At 51.6% G+C, this 19,394-nt stretch overlaps 2 protein-coding genes across 4 annotated transcripts; both read right to left on the bottom strand.

Moving 5' to 3' along the window:
• Nucleotides 1-208: 208 nt before the first annotated feature.
• On the bottom strand, nucleotides 209-9,128 carry FOXRED2 (FAD dependent oxidoreductase domain containing 2). Of its 2 annotated transcripts, none has more exons than XM_072869904.1 (9): nucleotides 8,997-9,128; nucleotides 7,857-8,402; nucleotides 5,995-6,246; nucleotides 5,205-5,474; nucleotides 4,299-4,465; nucleotides 3,480-3,645; nucleotides 2,270-2,511; nucleotides 1,206-1,376; nucleotides 209-474 (listed from the first exon to the last, which is right to left on the bottom strand). In XM_072869904.1, exons 2-9 carry the CDS (start codon nucleotides 8,378-8,380, stop codon nucleotides 209-211), a joined length of 2,058 nt encoding a protein of 685 aa, XP_072726005.1. In that variant the 5' UTR covers nucleotides 8,381-8,402; nucleotides 8,997-9,128. The 2 variants fall into 2 exon arrangements, with proteins under 2 accessions (XP_072726005.1, XP_072726013.1); XM_072869912.1 differs by having other exon boundaries at nucleotides 8,943-9,055.
• Nucleotides 9,129-9,411: 283 nt separating this feature from the next.
• EIF3D (eukaryotic translation initiation factor 3 subunit D) lies at nucleotides 9,412-17,543 on the bottom strand. Of its 2 annotated transcripts, none has more exons than XM_072869879.1 (15): nucleotides 17,409-17,543; nucleotides 16,881-17,014; nucleotides 16,516-16,561; nucleotides 15,980-16,116; nucleotides 15,795-15,880; nucleotides 15,229-15,301; nucleotides 14,977-15,092; nucleotides 14,628-14,760; nucleotides 13,851-13,998; nucleotides 13,475-13,605; nucleotides 12,917-13,002; nucleotides 12,558-12,687; nucleotides 11,928-12,070; nucleotides 10,593-10,873; nucleotides 9,412-9,573 (listed from the first exon to the last, which is right to left on the bottom strand). In XM_072869879.1, the coding sequence occupies exons 2-15, from the start codon at nucleotides 17,001-17,003 to the stop codon at nucleotides 9,560-9,562; spliced, it is 1,647 nt and encodes a 548-aa protein (XP_072725980.1). In that variant the 5' UTR covers nucleotides 17,004-17,014; nucleotides 17,409-17,543; the 3' UTR covers nucleotides 9,412-9,559. The 2 variants fall into 2 exon arrangements, with proteins under 2 accessions (XP_072725980.1, XP_072725991.1); XM_072869890.1 differs by having other exon boundaries at nucleotides 9,413-9,573; nucleotides 14,977-15,089.
• Between the last annotated feature and the right edge of the window lie 1,851 nt (nucleotides 17,544-19,394).

The following is a 19,394-nucleotide window of genomic DNA, read 5'->3' as shown; positions in this document are numbered from 1 at the left end:
ATCACTGGATTTTGGCCCCTCACTTATCCTTCAGAGCACGTTGGTCCTCTTTGTAACAGCAAGATCCGAGCAAGTCTTTGGCAACTCATGATCAGTGGAAGGTACGGGGATGGAAAAGGTGCGCGGGAAAGGGCAGAATCCTGCTGTGGATCTCTGTTACAGTATTGTCACAACAGCACCTACAGGTTTCAGTGTGGAGTGAGAAAGGTTAAAGTTCATCCTTGGCATTAACAAGATGCTGCAGCGGACGAACTGGTATTGCGTGATCTCTCAGCAGCTGGTCCTGTGACCCTTCGTGGCTGTCAGGGGGTCTGTCACCCAAAAAGTCTGTGAGAGTGTAATCCTCCAGCAGGCCAGCTTCTACCGCGTGGCGCCGGAGCCCCTCGCTCCCCACAAGCCCTTGCATTCTCACATACCCCTGCCGACAGAAGGGAGGCAGCTTCTGATGGGTGAAGGCAAACAGGAAACAGGACTCTGCGAGGGAAGAAAGGATCAAAAATCAGACTCAGCAGAGAATAACTCCTGTAAACTCTTGAGGACTCATTCAGAACAAAAGGCAGAGACGATGAGGGAAGATGACTGGAGTTTCCCACCCGGCACCCTGCCCTGGATGGCAGCAGTGTAATCAACTCAATACTGCAGAGCTCAGGAGATGCAGGGTGGCATCTCCTGTCTGCACTCTGAGAAGCAAAGGAGCTGGATTTGAGCTTGCAGCCCTCTGGCATCTTCTTCGTACCACAGGATTGTTTCCCTCTGTGTGCCACGTGGGGTTCCTGCAGGAGGTTCCCAGACCAGTCTTCAGACCAGGAAGGGAGACCAGCTCTCACATCCCAGTGCTCCCATTTCCCATGGTAAAGCAATCCCATCATAAGTACATGAAAAGAGATCTGGTACCCGATGGCACAAAGTAACATTCAGATAATGGAGGAGGAAGGAAAGCTGCAGGTAGAAAAGGGATTGAACCAAACCTCATACACCTTTCCCTAAATCCGTGTGTGCCTGGGGCAGTCTCTTTCTGGTGGTGAGCAAGAGCAGAGGCTATTGGGGAACATACAAACAGCACCGGCACTTTTTACTGTCTGGGGAGTGCATCAAAGAGGTGTGACTGACAGGGAGATCTCAGCTATTTGCAGAAAAGATCGCTCCTGTCGCACGTCCCTCGCATCCCTCCTCCTCCTGCCACCTTGACCCTGTGCTCAAATTACCTGCAAAGAAATTGCGCAGGTCGGTGCCGAGGCAGTTCTCCAAAAAACGCCTCAGCGGCAGGATGTGAGCGTTCGGGGCTGTCCAGTCTGTCAGAAAGTCCTCCACAATGTGATGGACGGCATCTGGGCGGGGGAGAGGCCAGTCTGGGGGCCGAAGTCTCATATCACGCTCTGCCAAGAGAACATTAAGGGATTCTCTCAGAATCAAAATGGCATTAAAAAGAGCTTGGGGAGTGGAAAGCAGCTACGACAGCTGTTCCAGCTTTTGTCCTGACCTTTTAATCCCTACCTTACTTTCATTTGCAATCCCCTCTGCTAGCTCTGTCCTCAACAGCCCTGCCACTGCACAGCTGCCGCTTGTTGCTGCCCACAGTACTTCCTGTCATTTCACTCCCATTCCCCCTGGGCAGGGACTGCCAGACGGGCTGAGCTGCATTCAAGCTTTAATGCTGCTACCCATTACGCTTCTTTCTGTGCAAGGGAGGCCAGACCCTGACCCTAGGTTTCTGGAGATGAAGATTCAGCACACTCATTTCCCAAAGAAATCTATTCTGAGCGTGTTTGTTTTCTGGATGTAACACTCATCTTCAAACCCTTGCCTTTGGCTGCTTCTGTCGCTGCGTGACCTCTCAGACCTGGGCCAGCCACAGAGAGCAGCTTTCTTTTGGCGGTAACACTGAACAGCCCAGCCTCATCTGCCAGGACTCTGCAAAATACACGCAGGGTGCCAGCCAAAGGAAAGCAACGTTCCTCTTTTTGGGAATGGGGCAGTTCCCAGCACACCTGTTTGTTCCTATTCTCAAATGTATTCTCCAATTCTCTGGTACAATCCCCCACCCCACCCCTCGTATCGGTCTGACCGATGGAAACTTCTTGCCAATTCCCAGCTTCTTCTTCAGCTCACACAGTGGTGGTAGGTGTCCCAGAGGATGGATGTGAAGGAACTGGAGGAGAAGGGTGTGCAATGCCTTCAGGTACCCCCCCTTCTTTGGCTCTGAAGTATCTTCATCCCTCTCTGTTTTTCTCATATCAGATAATTAGCAGGGAGAGGCAGGAAAGCTTACCTGTTGGGAGGCATTTGTAATAGTAAATAACAGGGTGCAAAAAGTTGGATTGCCAGGCGTGCTGTGCCTCTCCCACGGCTCGGTTGTAGTAGAAGACATCCTTGTCAGCCCCAGAGAAATTCCTCCCATACTCCATGATGACAACAAACAGCCCGTTGGGAGCCTTTCTCCCTGTCTGCATTTCCAGCTCGGCCAGGACTCCAACCGGGTACTCTTCCAGGTATTCAAATGCTGTGGCATTCCTGTGAATTGCAACCACAACCATTGGACTTTTCCACCAGAGAAAAGCCAGCTGGGATCCAACACCCCCTCAGCTGGTCGACTCTACGGCCAAAGAGCCATCAGATAGTAACTATTTTTGGTCACAGAATCATAGAATGCTTTGGACTGGAAGGGACCTTTGCAGGCCATCTAGTCCAACCCCCCTGCAAGAGCAGGGACGTGTTTAACTAGATCAGGTTGCTCAGAGCCCCATCCAACCTGACCTTGCATGTTTGCAGGGATGGGGCCTCCACTACCTGTCCGGGCAACCTGTTCCAGTGCCTCACCACCCTCATTGTAAAAAATTTTTCTTAAATCCAGTCTAAATCTGCCCTCCCTTAGTTTAAAACCATTGCTCTTTGTCCTGTCACAACAGGCCTTGCTAAAAAGTCTGTCCCCGTCTTTCCTATAGGCTCCCTTTAGGTACTGGAAGGCTGCTGAAAGGTCTCCCCGCAGCCTTCTCTTCTCCAGGCTGAACAACCCCAACTCTCTCAGCCTGTCCTCGTAGGAGAGGTGCTCCAGCCCTCAGATCATTTTCGTGGCCCCTTTCGTGGTCATTCAGATCTGGGCTGGACTTGATGCAGAGCTTACGAAGGCTGCAGATACTGTTACAAGACTCCATTATTTTCCCAGATTATGGGATTCCTCTTTACATGAGACTGCTCAAGGAAAGCTTTTCCCTGGGGACAGTGAAAGGGTACACTTCTGAGCCTAGAGGGAAGGTCTGGACCATTTCAGCCCCTTAAGAGAGAGAAGCAACTGGCAGAATTGGGCGTAGTGGCACCAGTCAACAGCAGTGGTACAGGTTTTGAGGTGGCTGCCTATGTGACGCTAACATCCTTAGGCAGCGACGGAGCAATTTGTGTGGTGGTACCACAGGAAGCAATGGTAAAGAAAAAGGAATGAAATGATGGAGTGCAGCATTGGGAGTAATTACTCACTCACTCACTCTCTCAGCAGTATGATGTCAGCCAGGACACTGAACATCTGGTAGAGGCCTGACGCCTCATTCACCCGCTTGATGATGGTATTGGTCAGCTGTGTAATAGGGTAGACTGTGGATGGCCAGGGGACACCATGGTGACGGTTTTCCAATAGGCGGTGGACTGCACGAGCTAAGACATTGAGAGAAACAAAGACAACTTAAAAATCCAAGCTTACGCTTTTAAGAAATCTGATTGCTCTGCTGCAGCACACACAGATACTGGCAGGACACAATAAATAAGCTTTATGGCTCATCCGTGCTCCGGATCTCCCATCCCAATCGCTGGTAACTGCAGTGGAGATGCCCTCTGAAAGCTGATGTGATGCTAAATGGTTGGTGAGGGGGTGGGGGGTCCTCGGGGATATTTCTTTACTTCTGAGCAGTCCTTTAATGATAAGGATGGGCACACACACATAAAGACAGAAATTCTCTCTACTGCCCAAAGCCGCTGGGTTTTCACTCCACAGCACAGACCTCTCACCCACAGCCTGTCACGAGGCAGAGCATCTGGCAGGCAGAAATCTATTGTGTTACATAAATAAGAGACAATGGGCAAGAGAGACACAAGACAAAACAAAGACAGACAACCAAAAACTTCAGATATGACCCCAAGTCACTTGTCCTCCACTTCAGATGACGCAGCTGCAGCTTGGCTGTGTTTTGTTGTTCTTACTGCCAGCACAAGACTAAGGGTGATCTCTTTCCAGCAGTAAGCTATGAATTGTTCCTTCAAAGAGGGGAACAATTCCCATCCCTGCCCTTTCTGTACACCCCAGTACTCACTTGTATACCGGAATCCATGGATAAAGCCCCCAGCAGATTTCCTGAAGTCAACAGAGTGGCTAGCAGTGCCGAGAACAAAAAGCCCCCGAGTGCCTCTGGACTCGTAACTAGGTTTGATCTGAGGATACTTCTTTTTATTCCCTTTTTCTGGCATCATTCTAAGGGATCTGATGTGCAAAAGAGAAGAGCAGGCTGTCAGGAAGGGCAGGGGTAGAAAAGTAAAGTGTTTCTGATAAGGCACACATTATATTGCAGCCACTGCAAGACACTGCTTCATGTCCCCACTGCCTTCAGTGGGATTTACTACTTTTCCGAGAGCATAAAGTCAACGAGGGTCTTCCAGAAGGCAAGGGTGCTCATCTCAGTGTAGCTCTGGACAAGATCAAATTCCAGCCTGAGCCACTAACAGTGAATTTTGGAAGACAGTGAAGTTAGCAGTATAATTTCCAACTGCAGGGCGTACTAGGAGACAAACCAAGGTGGAGTGAAAGCTGCATCCCCAGGGAAAAAAAAGCAGACAAAACCTTTCTGTAGCAATCTGTACCTGTACCATCCTAATTAAAAAAAAACCTAACCCAAAACACAAAACATTGCTAGCCTTCTCCATGCGATGTGGCAGGTCAGGATGTTAAGTTCTAAAGGCACAAGCTTTTTCTGTGTTACCCAGGTCCCAACACTGCCATTTGCTCAGTCCTAGAGCCTGTTGGTCAGCAGTGGCACACACGGGACACGGCCGTAGCTGCAGGGTAAACAAAGGACTGTGCAGCACCAGGTAGCTCAGAGCATGTAGAGGTCCAGGCAATGCTGCCAGGAGAGGACCTGCCTTTCCCTTTCCTCCCTAGTCAGGCCCTTCATAGTCCCTCACTCTAACTACCTGCTTCATTATAGATCCTGGTTCTCCCTCACCTGTTGTAGATAGAGAAGTCAAACTTCCAGCCCAGGCACCGGATGACACGGTCATAAGGTGCACGGGTGGCAAAATTATCCAGTTCGTCCTGTGGGAGGGTGATGGAGTCGATGCCTGCGCTGGTGTTCCTGTTATCCAGGTAGAACCGGAGCGTGATGTGCAGCTTCCCTTTCTTGTCCTTGACAATAGCCAGATCTTCCAGGTTGCCCTCCAGAAGCCCATCCAGAGATTTCAGCTGGTAGGTGTCCAGCAGGCCGTTGTTAATTGCTCTACAAAAAAAAGGAGAATGTAAGAAGGGCTAAAAGAAGGGAGGAGAGGTGGGATCCACGGTTCTGTCTCAGCTGCTGAAAATGGGACACCTTTACCAGGCATCCCACACTCCCCTTCAGCACAAAGGCTATCCCCAGAGCCTCAGGGCTCACAGGAACAGCACAGGTAACACAATCTCACTGCCCTTGCAGGGTGTAGTCAACCTCTCAGCTCTCCTCTGTGATTGCAAGAAAGGGAACAACTTGGGAGCCAGCACTTTTTAATGATACAGTTTCCAAGGGGACATTTTCCTATTTCACACAGAACCCCGAAGAGCTCTCCTCAACCTCCTGTGTTCAGCAACTGCAACCTGGACTGCTTTAAACCAAGGACCTAAAGATAGAAGGCCCCATGTTTCCTCTGTGACCCCCAGGACGATAGCACCTCCTCTGCCAGTCCAACTCGTTGCCTGGGCAAGAAGTGATTCTCCTTGTTCGTACTTCAGCTACGTTAGAAAGAGGAAGAGGAGCGGTTTCCTACCTCAGATCGCCAACATAGTGGGTGGCCCACGAGAGGCGCACGCGGGACCGGCTCACCATATGGATGAAATTTGTGACGCCCAGAATGTTCTCCGCTGTCTCAAAGGCCGAATTCCCTCGGCCCAAGATCAACACGGTTTGGCCAGCAAAATCCTCCGGGTTGATGGACACAGTCTCGTAACCCTCAACGTATTCTGAGCCAGGAAAGTTGACCACGTTGGGGACCCACATCCCAGTGGCGACCAACAAAGAGCTGCAAAAACAGGGATAGCACTAGGGAATATCGGAATTGTGGGAATGGGGCCATCACTCCATCTCATCACTCCTTCCTCCTCCCGCTGTGGAAGATGGCTGTGATGTGCCCCCTCCAGCCACTCTGGATCAGCTGCGCAGGTCAGGGTTTCAAGAGAAACCTCTCCCCAGCTTCACCTAATTACCTGCTCCTCTCTTCCCTATCCTCAGGCCAACAAAGACGACTAGGAACGTCATTATATACAGCAAAAGTCAGTGCGGGTGCTGCACATGTATGTCTCCCTCTGTTGTTCATGAATGTGCAAGTACTACTCATATGTACTTGCTGACAATATATACAATACTGAATTTTCAAAGGTTGATTATATGTTGCATAAAAAAATAACTTGGATTTAAAATTTGTATTGCCTTTTAGTACAGCAGAACAAAAGTAATTTTTAAGAGGGATAGAAAATGGTTTCAGTATTTTAAAATGTAACTCCTAACATAAAAACACGTTAGCAACATCATTAATTGTTAACACTAGAAGTACAGTAATCTTTTTATATCTCTCCGTAAGAACTTTTAGTTGAATCTTTGGGAAATTTTTGTGACTTAGACGGAAACACCAGGCAGCTGAGGCTAGCAGCACTGTCTGCCGTCCCAGCCTTGCTCACGCAGCTCCCGAGAGCAACTCGCTCGTGGTGCGTGGGTGTCTGGGATTGCCTTCTGTCCCCTCAGAGCTTGCCATCCAGTGCACCTCCAAGTGACAGCCAGTGCAACCTGCTGTCATAGAGCTGAGGTTCTCAGGAGAGGTGAGAAACATACTCCGTATGTTCACACAAGTAACTTCTAGACGGTTTTTAGGAATGTAGCTCAGTGGTGGTATGAGATACAAAGGCATGAGCAGGGAAAGGGGAATTCAGGGACCAGCAGCCTTGAGGGTTATTCTTCACAGTCAGCTCCCTCTACTGCAACAGCCCCACTTTTCTCTGGTTCCCTCCTGCCAGTTCTGTACTAACCCAGGGCTTCAGTTGGCTGGGACATAGTTTTAAATATTGGTTTTCTAAGCACATGTGGGTTACCGAAGGTGAGGTGTCGCTGCACTGACTCACCCGAGTTTGTAATAAAGGCAGCAGTGGCTACAAGTACGACTGAGTTATATTTTTTTTACAGAGAGCAATTATCTAGTGATAAAACAAAAGTGATTTCAAGCTTACATATCAAGCATGGAAACTGCAGTGATGGCAACTGCAGCCAGTTTGTGTCTGCCCTGACAGCTCCTCAGCTGTCCGAGGCATAACTTTGCTCGTGAAAGGCAACCTTCCCAAGAGCAGTTATTCCAGCCACCCACCCCACCGATCCCTGCAAAATGTTTTTCCCTGTGATGGTGGTTAAGCCCTGGTGATGGTGGTCAAGTCTCCAAGAGACTGTGAAACCTCCACCCTTGGAGATACTCATACCTCAACGAGGTAAGGCTCTGAGCAACCTGACGTCGCTGGCCCTGCTTTGGGCAGGGGGTTGGACGAAATGACCTTCACAGGTCTCTTCCAACCTAATTTATTCTATGATTTTGTGACTTTGAAGATGCCCATGGAGAGCGGTGTGGCTAGCCTTGGGTTCGCCCATTACCTGCACTTGTAGTTCTGCCTGTCCTGGTCGGTCAGGAGGAAGTAGTGACCGTTCCAGGCCTTCACGTCCCTCTCCAGCGTCACGTGGACGATGGCCGTGTTGTACTGAACCCGCAGCTTCAGCAGGGAAGCAAAGTCCTCCAGGTAACGCACCATTGTGTCAGCATTGGGGAAGAAGTCGCGGGAGTAGCGTCGGAAAAGCAGACGGTGGTCGTGGCTGAGGAGCGAGTTCCAGTCGTGGCGGAGGTTGAACTCGCTGTTGGATTTGCCCGTGTACTGCTTGTTGATGCTGATGAGCTTGCGGTGGCGAGGGTAGAGGGCGAAGAAGCTGCCGGGAGCGTGGCTCCGCTCGAAGACAACATAATCCCGGCCGGCTCGCTGGAGGAAATAGGCCGCCTGCAAGCCCGAGGGGCCGGCCCCAATGATGCAATAGTCGTGGTAGAGGAAAGCGGTGCCGCTTGCCGCACACAGGCTGCCGGTGTACAAGGCCAGCCCCAGGAGTGTCCTGCAGACTGCCGGGGCCATAGCAGCGCCAGGACAGCCGCCCCTGCAGGGAAGAGGACCGGGCAGGTGTCACCAAGGGGGCAAGCGGCTCTGGTGGGCGGAGGCCTCCCCACAAGAGACCTCCAGCCTGGCCGGTCCCTGCCTGCCCCTGTCCCGGCCGCGGCCCAGCCGCCATGATGCCACCACCACCCCTCAGTGCCCCAGGCCGGGGTGGGGCTGTGCAGGGCCCCGCTCCCTGCCAGCCAATAGCAAAAGGGGTTCCAGGTCTTCCAGCCAATGGACATACATGCCCCCCTGCCCCAGCCAATAGGAGGCAGCATGGGGCCAGCAGGCGGGAAGGCGGGGCAGCACCTGTGGGCTCATGGCCGCAGGCCCCTGCAGTGCCTCTGTACCCCAACAGCCAATGGGAAAGGGAGACGCAAGCCCATCACCCAATGGGAGATGGGGTGCCCCGCGCTGCCCTCCCTCCCCCGCCAATGGGGACCGGTCTCGGCCCCGCTGCCCCCCCCCCCCCCGCCCCCGCCCAATGGCGTGCGGGGTGTGGCCGCCACCCGCGAGGCGCCGCACGTGACGCGCGGCGCACCTGGCGCGCGGGGCCGCGGCGAGCCGGCCGGACCCGTCCCGCCAGCGGCCGCACCTGCACCATAGAGCTCGCGCCGCGCCGCTCCTCCCGCGCAGCGCCCGCCGCACGCGCCGGGGGTGGGGGGAGGGGACAAGGCGGCCGCCTGCCGAGGGGTGGGCGAGGGGGAGGCGCGCGCCCCGCGCCCAGCCGCCGCCCCGCGCCGCGTCACGTGAAGCCGCCGCCGCTTCCCGCCGCCGGCACCATGGCGCCGCCGCGCGCGTACCACGTGTCCGGGGGGCGGGGAGCGGCGCTTAAAGGGGCAGGCGCGCGCGGGCAAGGGTGGGCGCCGCTTATCTCGCACCGGCCCCGGCGGCCGGCCTGCACCTCCCCGCCCCGGCGGCCGTCCCGCCCCCGGCCGCCCCAGCCTGCCCTCCCCCACGCCGGCGGAGGGCACCCGGCCCCAGGCACACACAAGGCAGCGTCACGGATGAAAAGTCACTTTATTCCGCATTCTCCCCCCTCGTCATCTGTTCGCAGAAGAGCCGGGTGCGAAGGCGCAGCCCCCCTCCGCCCCTCCGCCGGCAGGGCGAGGGAGGGCTTCCCCGGGCGCTGCGGCCCCGCCGAGCTGACCGCAGGGCTCAGCTCTCTTCCTCTGAAAGAGAAGAGAAACAGTAATGAAGCCAATGCAGCTGGGGAAAGAAAACCACCCCCAGCCCCAACGCAAACCCTCTCGGCCAAGGAAAGGCCACAAAGCACAAGGGAAACCACGCCTGCCCCTTCAGGGAGATTCATCCCACCTCAGCCTGCCTGTCCCCCCCCACCCCTACACACACACACACGTCACTTGGAATTACATAATTTACGTTCCTGAGCAAATTATGCAGCGACCTAAAACTTCCATAATAAAAACCAGAGCAGCCAGGATAAGTTTGCAGCCTTAAAAAAAAAAAGGGCTGGAAGATATTTTTCATATCACAGAAGCAAGAGTTCCAGGTCAAATGGTTTCCCACTGTCGACAGAGCACAGGCACATCATGCATCGGGGATCACAGATGGTTTCAGGCAGTGAAGCGATGACAGCAGTCGACACTGCAGCACCAGCGATCCTCCGGAACTCTCAGACTGGCCCTCTAGTGATTGCTCAACTTCAACATTCACTTTATAAAACCCTTCACTGAGTTACCTCAGTCAGGCTAGGTCACCACGCATTCTGAATGTGTCATCTTACGATCACTCCCACTTCTGAAGCTGCAGTAAAAAAATATCCCCGTACCAACAGAAACCAGCACCCACGCCCCCAGATCCTGGGGCTGTTGAATGAAGGGCCTCTTGGCAAGCTCCGCTTTCCCACTCGGTGCTCTGGACCCGGGCCCTCTCCCCCAGCCCTGCTAACATCAGTCCTCGCTCAGTATCCATACAGAGGCACAACATCAGCATTTCTAACCTGCAGCTCTTTTTGCTTCCAGTTGAGTACTCCCAATGTCACTCACACACACCTTTTCCACTGCCGAGTCCCATCCTCAGGACTACACGTTCTCCAGCCTCACTCCGCTCTTGTCACTGCACTAGTCAGATCTCACCCTTTAGATCTGGTCTTTATCACAGGTCACCCCTTTTCATCCAGTGACCAGCAGATCACTTAGAGGCATAAAACACCAAGTATGCTACAAACCTTCTTCTTCCTCTTCTTCCTCCTCATCCTCCTCATCTTCATCAGAGCTGAAGGTGCCATCAGGCAAGCTGTAGATCCGGATCACCTGCTTGTTGGGGTCTTTGAGGATGAGGTACTTCCCCTCATCCAGCTTCATGCAGATGTCGATGACGCATCGCAGGATGCCCCAGGCGTTCTCTATGCTCAGGTTAATCTGGCTGGCAAACTCATTTGGCTTGAACTGCTGCGTGCCCAGGATCACGTGCCGGGCAGAGTCCTTCACGTGGTAACGGGATACGTACCTGGGGGGTCAAGAAGGAACCAGAGGGATATCAGGAGATTAAGCCCAACCAGCAGCAGAATGACACTGACAAAGGCACTGTGATCAGTTTCATTTTGTTTTCTAGGCTGAAAAATCCTAATGCTCCAACACTGAAAGCTAAGAGGATCTCCTGGCTACGAGCTGCCAATCAGTGATGTAACACTACCCCAAATCAGATGCGGTGGTACAAAAGATATAGAAGAACTGGTCTCACAGATAAAAATTAAGCACCAGCATGATTAGCAGGGAGTTTGGACTTAAAACAGATGCAAATGCATCAGTGCCGTATCTGAGGACAGAACCTAGGATTGCAGAACCAGCAGAACCGAGTCAGCAAATGCCTCTTGTTCACTATCCACAGCAAAAAAAGTATGTGGTTGTATATAAGTATATATATAATTATATACCTATTATATTATATATGATCAGCCATATCATCTGCTGTGAAAGCTCACAATGGGAGTCCTAGCTAGGGGACTCACCAACTCTGTGCTGGTGCTGTGCAAAGAAACCACAGGAAAAGCACTCTGACCAGGATGCCTGGGCAACTGGACGCCTGGAAGCAGCTAGCACACAAAGCAGCCCATCCAGGCCATCAATAGCGGGACACAGACTCAACCGATTTTAAGCTGACAGTTTGAAATGGGCTGTGGCGACACCCCCCCCTTCACCCAATGTCTCATTAACGGGGCACTGAGGATCTCAATCAAATGCCTGGCAGGTAGCACAGCTGCTGCATTTATTTCCCTTGTTGGCAATCTCAGCAAACAGGGTGAGAGCCACAGAGGCCGCCTGCCTGTCATGTGCATGGGGTCTCACAGGGTCCGTCACAGCGGGACACATCAGCCAGATGCTGAAGGGAAGCAGTTTACACCAAGGCTGGTGTGCTCACCACAAGCTTTCCCCTCTTGGCCACTCCAAACATGGGCTGATTTTGTGATTACTCATTCTACAAATGGTTCAATTTGACATGTACTGGGTTAAATAATGGAAAACACACCTGAAAGATGTTTGGTGTGAAAACCCCATCTTACCCAAGTTTAAGATATTCTGATCCAGCCAGCAGTGCACAACACGTCCAACGGGCTAATTTGTAGCTGTTGTTTTTCAGCTCTGTGGCAATCACAGCTCCTCTCTGAGAGTCGAGCTTCTGGCGCCAGTCTACTCCATTGCAATACTGAGAGGAGAATTGAAACTAGGGTCAACCTAACAAGCCAGCAGCAGTCATCTCTTCAGCCATCTTGACAACACGTAGGAAAGTTTCTTCCATCTACCTTACGATACCATATGAGGGAATGAGAACAGCAACCTACAGGGAAAGCCCTTGCACCGGAAAGGGAGGAAAGCAAACAGCGGGTATCGGCCAACATTTGTGGCACTGCTTAGGAAGGGAAGTTTGTGAGGGAAGCGTTCAGGAGGGAAGTATGGGAACAGACTGGCTACTGTGCCAGTAGCCAGGGGGCCAAGAGAGTTCAAACCAGCTACCTCGCATCTGGGGGAGAATCCCATCAGCACGGCTTGGCCACCAAAGTTATGGGCCTTTGGTGGAACGTAACCACCCGGGGGACACCGCCAGACGTTTGTCTCATCTTGCCTGCTGTACCTGGCATGTCAGGCAGCAGTGAAGCAGTTAGAGCTAGCTTTGGGATCTCGTTCTTCCTCACCCTGGAATCCCACTCGTTCAGTGTTTTGATGTTGATGAAAGACACTTCTCCATTTGCTCCTGTCATCACGCCATCGTGTTCACAGCGGACAATGAGATCTATATCATCTCCCAGCTTCCACCTTCGGTATCTGTCAACAAACAATCCAGCTGGTTATTTCTGACCCTTGTTCTCTTCCGGATTGATGCAAGCATTCAAAAAAATCCTTTCCTCCTCTACCTGTTCACTGTTGAGGATGTCCACAAATCCCTCTCATCGTAAAGCTTCTATCAGTAACATTCCTGACTCATTTTACCTCTGTATCACACTGACATCCTGCCCCTTTGCCAAACCTGGGCATCAGAGAGAGATCAACATACCTGTATGCAACAGAGGCTACTTCGTTTTTATCCATGTCATCCTCCACAAAGGGATTTGGGTTGGGAAACTTGTATTTTTCCTTTCCCTGCAGAAGAAAACAGAAGGGCACATTAGGGGGGGGAAAAAAAAAAAAAGCTGACTGAGCTCTCCCCTATTGGATAAACACTCTCTTATAGCAACAGTAGCTAATTTCCCTTATATAGAAAAACACCAAAATACTAAGATAGCTGATGAGAAGCCTCATCTTCACATTAGTCACTTTGCTATAAGCAGTAGTTCTACTGGTACTTCAGCTTCCCTAAGTGTACTCAGAAGCCTGCCTGCTTCACCAGCGGGAGCGGAATTTCTTCTTTGTGGAATAAAGGTGAAAATCTTTCTACAACAAAGCCACAATGCTCACCAGAAGTAATCCCACCTCTTTCAAAACTGAAAGAAGATCAGTGTAACATACCTGTCAATTAAAACACTTCTGTGCTGTATTAAAGCAGCCTTAATGAAGTCTCTTCTGGAGACTCTATGAAACACAGACCCTACTACCCAGCACTGCTCAACCTTACCATCCTCAGACACTGCTGCGAGAAGTTATGATTGATGTAGGTTGCTTCCATGGCAAGGTTGCGTGGAGAATTAAAGGAGTTGCCCTCTTCCTGTGGTGGTTCATTGGCTGTTTCACTCACTGTCAGGAGGTCTGGGAAGGAAACCAGACACAAGTGGTTATATGCAGGGGAGAAACTACATCAGCTTCAGTGAGTCTTCTAGCCCCACACTGGATCACATCAATATTGAAATTACCCCCACAGCTAGCACAGTAATCAGCTTGTTCCAGGTGTCTCAGTCTGGACCCCGAGACACAGAAAAAAACTCAGAAAAAAACAAAGAAAACTTGACTCTCTAGTTAAGGTAACAGCAATTTCTTTCAGGCCTTTTCCTCACCAAAATCGGAGTTGTCCCTCTTGTCAAAGAAAAGCTTGGATCCAACTCTCTGGACAATGATGTCCCAGGAATAGACAGAGCGAGTGCAGCTCATCAGTGTGGCCAGGATGGCATCTGTGGCAAATACATTCCCTTGGGTCTTTGCCAGCTATGGGTACAGGAGGAAGAGAAAACCGTGTTTCAGCAACACTAACAGACACCCCTTCCCTTCCCCAGCCAAAAGCAGAAGTGTTAGCAAACCAGATCATGAATTTCTTCGCCCAAGCTGAGGAAGCTAGACTGGTAGGTACATCACCAATTGCTAGACAAAGCGTGAGGTACTACCCAGCAAGCCAGGCCCACCCTCACCCAAACAAGGAAAAAGTAAGAAACCCACTACAAAATGTGAATTCTGTTGGGAAAAGGCAAGGCTCCTTATTGCTGATTGGGTCAGAGAGAGAAATCTCCGAGCCTTTCTCATCTCCAAAAGCAGAAACTTCAAGAACCAGGTCTCTGACATGGAAGTTTCTTTCCCAACACAGCTCAAGTAGCGGTCTGCTTGCCTTTCCAGAATTACAGCTTTTCCTTGGCCAGTATTCCTAGTTTTGCATTACTCTAGCTCTGCCTTGGACCTCAGAAAAACAGTGACACCAGCTAATGCTTCTTTTCCTTTGCAAGCTCAGGGATCTGCGATTTTTCTGCCCTTCTCTTAACTTTGGTCTGACGGTGACAGCTGGTCTGTAACAACAGCACGCACCGAGAAACATGCTATTGGTTTTTGCAAACCAGTAAACATACCTTTCGGATAACTGGATCATCAGTAGTAGTGACGGTATGGAAGATGCGCTTAATGCTCCTCAGTAGCTTCTCATTCCTCGTTGTAATGCGGTCAAAGGCTTTGTCATAGTATTCTAGGGCTCCACAGCACTCTCTGCAGAGGTAAGAGGACCATCTTGATACCCCCCTACAGGTAACACCACCCACAAACCACATGGGACCGAGGGGCCTGTTGGATGTTCCACTACCTCCCCCTGCTTTGGGTACCTCAACGAGAACACTGGGACCAGGCCAGGAGACCCTTGCCCTCCTGCTTTCCAAAAATCCGATCAGTTCAGGAAGCAAGCACACGGCTGCTTTAGGAACTCACATGTCTTGTGGCTCCGACACCTCTAGGTAGCGCATCTTCATCAGCCGAGGGAAATCCATCTCTTCTTTCACCTCCCAATCACTGCGAACTTCAACAGAGGAGTCACGAGGCTTCTGCTGTGCGGCCAGAGGTAGGACAGATAGGGACAGAAACGGAGACACAGCACATCAGGATTTGTGCAAGAGGAGCTGCCCCGTGAGCACAGCCACAGAAACCAAACCAACACAGGGAGCAGAAAGCTTGCTAGTTTACCTGTGATTTTTGGTCCCATTTCTGCCTCACTCCAAACTGCTTCTGAAATTTCTTTTGTAGGCGCAAACGATCTCTAAAGTGACAAATACGAGAGAAGCCATGAAGAGAAGTTCTCGATTCCTACGTGCCACAACCATTCCTACGCTTCCAAATTACCACCAGAGGGGCAATGCTTCTAGGCACCAAGCCACTGAAACATTTGCTAAGCTGTCTGTTGATCAAGACACCCGAGGCATTAAAAGCTCTGTTCTTTACTCTGAGCAGCTCTTTAAATATTCATCTCTCACGACTGCAACGTAGTTTTCAGAAAGGGTATGCTCTGCTTTAAAACGTTATGCTTACTTTCTAAACATGATCCAAAAATCCTTCTAAATTCTTGGATAGCTGTTTGAAACCCATGCTTGTAACTACCAGCAACATCAGCAAAACATCGGACTCGAAATATCCTGAAATTCTTCTTTGCTGGCTGTTCACTCTAGTGGGTTCTGTTACAGTAACTTTAATTTATCAGCAGTATGTTCACACACTCCAACCCAAGTACGGTACGCTCATATCTGCAGCCTCACCTCTCCTTCTGCTTGGCACTCTTTGGCAGCGTCTGCATGCTGAACTGCAGCATGTTCCGACGGTCCTTGTCTCTCCGAAGGTTCCTCTGCAGAAATGAAGGAACGAAATAAAAGAACATTTTAGCTGCAAAATAATTCTGTGCTGCCGAAGCCCTCCTTTGAACCTGTACCTGAAAACATGTTACCTGTGCAAATCGCATACGATTCCTCTGGTATGCCGTTTTCTGCGTTCGTGCTGTATCCACCAGCTGGAAGCTAGTCTCATCCTCCTCATGGAAATACGCATATTGACTTCCACCACCAAACTGCGATGAGTACTTGTCTGGAAATAAAACAAAGCATCTTGACACCAAGCTTCTAGGAAAAAAACCCTGACACTTTGCTCCTTTCTCCCCCAAAATTCCCTCCAACTGCCTTCACCTAAGTCTGATGCATAAATTGGGACTCCTGCCTTATGCCAGCATGTTTCCTCCCCTCCCCAAGTCTCCCTGGGAAGCCCCAGTCATGACGCAGTACAAAAACGAGGAGCAAGCCCCACGAACAAGGAGAGCCCCACAGAGCTCTCCCAAGAGTGAGGCACGCTCCCCTAGTTTACGGAGCCTCTCTTGCTGAGGTGCGCAGGTAACCACCAGAGCGGGTGTGAGACATGAAAGCAGGAATGACGCTTGAAGAAAACTCTGTAGGAAATAAACCACAGGAGCAGCTACTAGACAACACGTACTTGTATATCTTTTATCCTGATACGTGGCTCCTGTCCAATCGGCCACCTAAGGACAAGCATAAACAGCCAAAATAAGCGACTATTAAGCTGACAGTTCCCCCCACCTCTGACTTTATATATGCAGGACTTCAAGCAGCAAAAGTAAATACTGCTGTACGCTCCAGAACTAATCCTTTCAACTCCCACCTCTGCTTGCCAGCCCTGCTAATTGTTCACAACTATGCTAAGTGCTAGGATGCACTGCAAATGGTGTCAGAGAAACAGCCACGGTACTAAGAAGCGAAAACCGGTGGCAGTGTGCAGAGGTAGGATGCCAGAAGGCTCGTTCAGCAGCAGCCCAACACGCCGTGGCATGACTGAGGTACCTTTCCCAGGCGGTCTCCTTTGCTGAAGGGCTGGTAGGGCATGTCCCGGAACTGCTCGGGCACGGCGCAGGGGCCCCAGCCGGAGGGGTTGTCCTGGATCACGGGCGTCACAAACTTCGCCATTTTTTAAACTTCTAGAGGGGACAAAAAGCAAAAAAAAACCCCAAACCCTCAGCCGCCGCACGGTGAGCCCCGCCGCACGCCGTGACGCCCGCTGCGGTGCGGCACCGGGGACCGCGGCCTTGACCCCGGCACAGGCCAGGGCGCGGTGCCACCGTGAGGGGGACAGCGGGGAGGCCACCCCCGCCAGACGGGCCCGCACCAAGGGGAGCGGCCGGGGCAGGGTGAGGGGGTGCGGGGAGCCCCGGTCGCCGCTGCCACTGTGTGTGCGGGGGGCGGGGGGGCGGGGACCCGGCCCCCACCGGAACCGGTGGCAGCGCCGGGGCGGGGCCGGGGGTCCCGATGCCCGCGGGCGGGTGCCGGTAGGACCGGGGGCCGGCCCCGGGGCGGCCCCGACAGCCCTCTCACCTGCGCGGCCCCGTCACGGCCCCGATGGCAGCGGATGCGGCGGCGGCGGCGGCGGCAGGCGAGGAAAGAGGCCGCGCGCAGCCCCGGCCCGCCCTTTCCGCGTCAGCGCCGCGCGACAGCGCCGCTGTCGTAAAATTAAAAAAAAAAAGAGGAGAACGCGGAGCGCGGCTGCCGTAAAGCGCCCCCCTCCCAGAGTACTCAGTACGTCACGGCCATAGAGCTGCAGGAGAGCCGGGCTAGAAAAGCCGCGGCGCGCGGCGGGTGGGCGCGGGCGCCCCTGTGACACATTCCGCCAGCGTCCCGGCGCGCTGAGGGGGCTGCGGGGCGAGGGGGCGACCGCGCCTCGTCCTCTGGCCACCGCGTGTCCGGCTTCGTGGGCGAGGCCGTCGGAGCCGCCTGTCGCCGCTGCTGAGGGGCCGTGGCCCGGCGGGGAGGGCGCCGGCGGGGGGCAGGTGCCCGGGGTGAGGGGGTCTGTCTCCCACTTTGTTGTGCCCTCTGTCACGGCGGTATCGTTTTCCGAAATCTCGCTCCTCCCTAATGACCGCTTAATAACAAAAATGAGTAGGAGTGGGAAGAGAGTGATGTTAATGGTGGTAAATTTGCCCTATTGATTAAAAAGCTTGGGCTTGGCTTTTAAGGAGAAAAGCCGGGGGTGACATATGACAAAACCGCTCAGTTTGTACCCGGCTGTCACAAAGAGGAAGAAAACATCATTTTCTGTGTCTGCTGAAAGCATGGCAGAGCACGGCAGCTCAAACAAACAATGCTGAGGTGTCAGAAACATCTTATCCGGCAGTAATGATGATTAAACTTCCTAGGAATGTGGAACGTCTCTTAGCAGAAGTACTTAAGCCGACAGTAGGCAAATGTCTGTTGGGAATGGTTTTGGGGTAACTGACTCACCTGATGGCAGCGGGATGGGATAAGATGTCTAACAAACTTCCTCCTCCTGTTTATCCTCTAATCTCATGAAGATAACTTGGGCTTCGTGACCACACAAGGGACTGCCCAATCTCAAGAATATTTTTTTTCCTTTGGAAGAACTTGAATTCAAATTATCTGGCCTAAAATCAGGTACTGGAAGAATACTAATCCTCAGCTTAGTCAAATGAAGACTTCAATTACTAGCATGCAGCTGCCCATCTGGTTGTGCCAGGTTGTTCTACAGACATGAGATGGAATTATTGTGAAGTCTGGTAGGTAAATTCTTGTTTTCACAGATAAAAATGGAGTTAGAAGCTAAGAGGTTTATGACTTTGATAGAGAACAGACTTACAGGGCTCTGGACAAGAAGCATATCAATAAAGCCATGTGTCAGGACAGGAAACATGACTTAATACTGTGCCTCTTAATTTTCTCACACACACACAGCCTCTTGAAATAAAAATATATTCCAAATTATGCAATGGTTTTGTAGAAAAGCAGGTACTTTTCAGGTTGTAGTTGTGTGATCATTCAACCAACTTTGTGTTTTAGAGGCAGTTACAAAACACTTGATGTAGAGAGGTAAAGATGTGTGAAGAATGGGAATCGCAGTTGCCCTTGCTGTGTTCACAATGAGGTGTTCAAAGTTTTGCGTTGTCCCCGATGGCTTTCCTTGACCTGCTGGAGGGGAGACGTAGGGCTGGAAGTTAGGATTCAGCCCTACAGCCTCTCTAGGAGACCATGAACCTGTCATTTAATACAGCATGTGCCTCAGACCCCTGTCTCTGTAATTGGGATAGTATTTCTTCTCAGGGAGTGAGGGAAATAAATCATGAAATCTCAGATGTTCACATGCCAGAGTGATTGAAATTTTATCTACCCCTAAAAAGAGCAGGATCCAGTTTACAGATATCTTCAGCTCACAGGCTAAAAACTAACTCTTTAGAGAATTTTACTGGGTATCTTTTACCTAAGAAGAGTCTAGATCAATATTGTGCAGGCAGAGAGGTGTGCATTTTCTCCTTTATTTACCACTTGTAATTCCTCCTTGAGAAAGAACTG

The sequence above is a fragment of the Ciconia boyciana genome, chromosome 1 (assembly GCF_034638445.1).
Source record: "Ciconia boyciana chromosome 1, ASM3463844v1, whole genome shotgun sequence".
Lineage (NCBI taxonomy): Eukaryota > Metazoa > Chordata > Aves > Ciconiiformes > Ciconiidae > Ciconia > Ciconia boyciana.
Note: the sequence above shows the minus strand (reverse complement) of the source record. Positions and strands in the feature narration are given on the sequence as shown.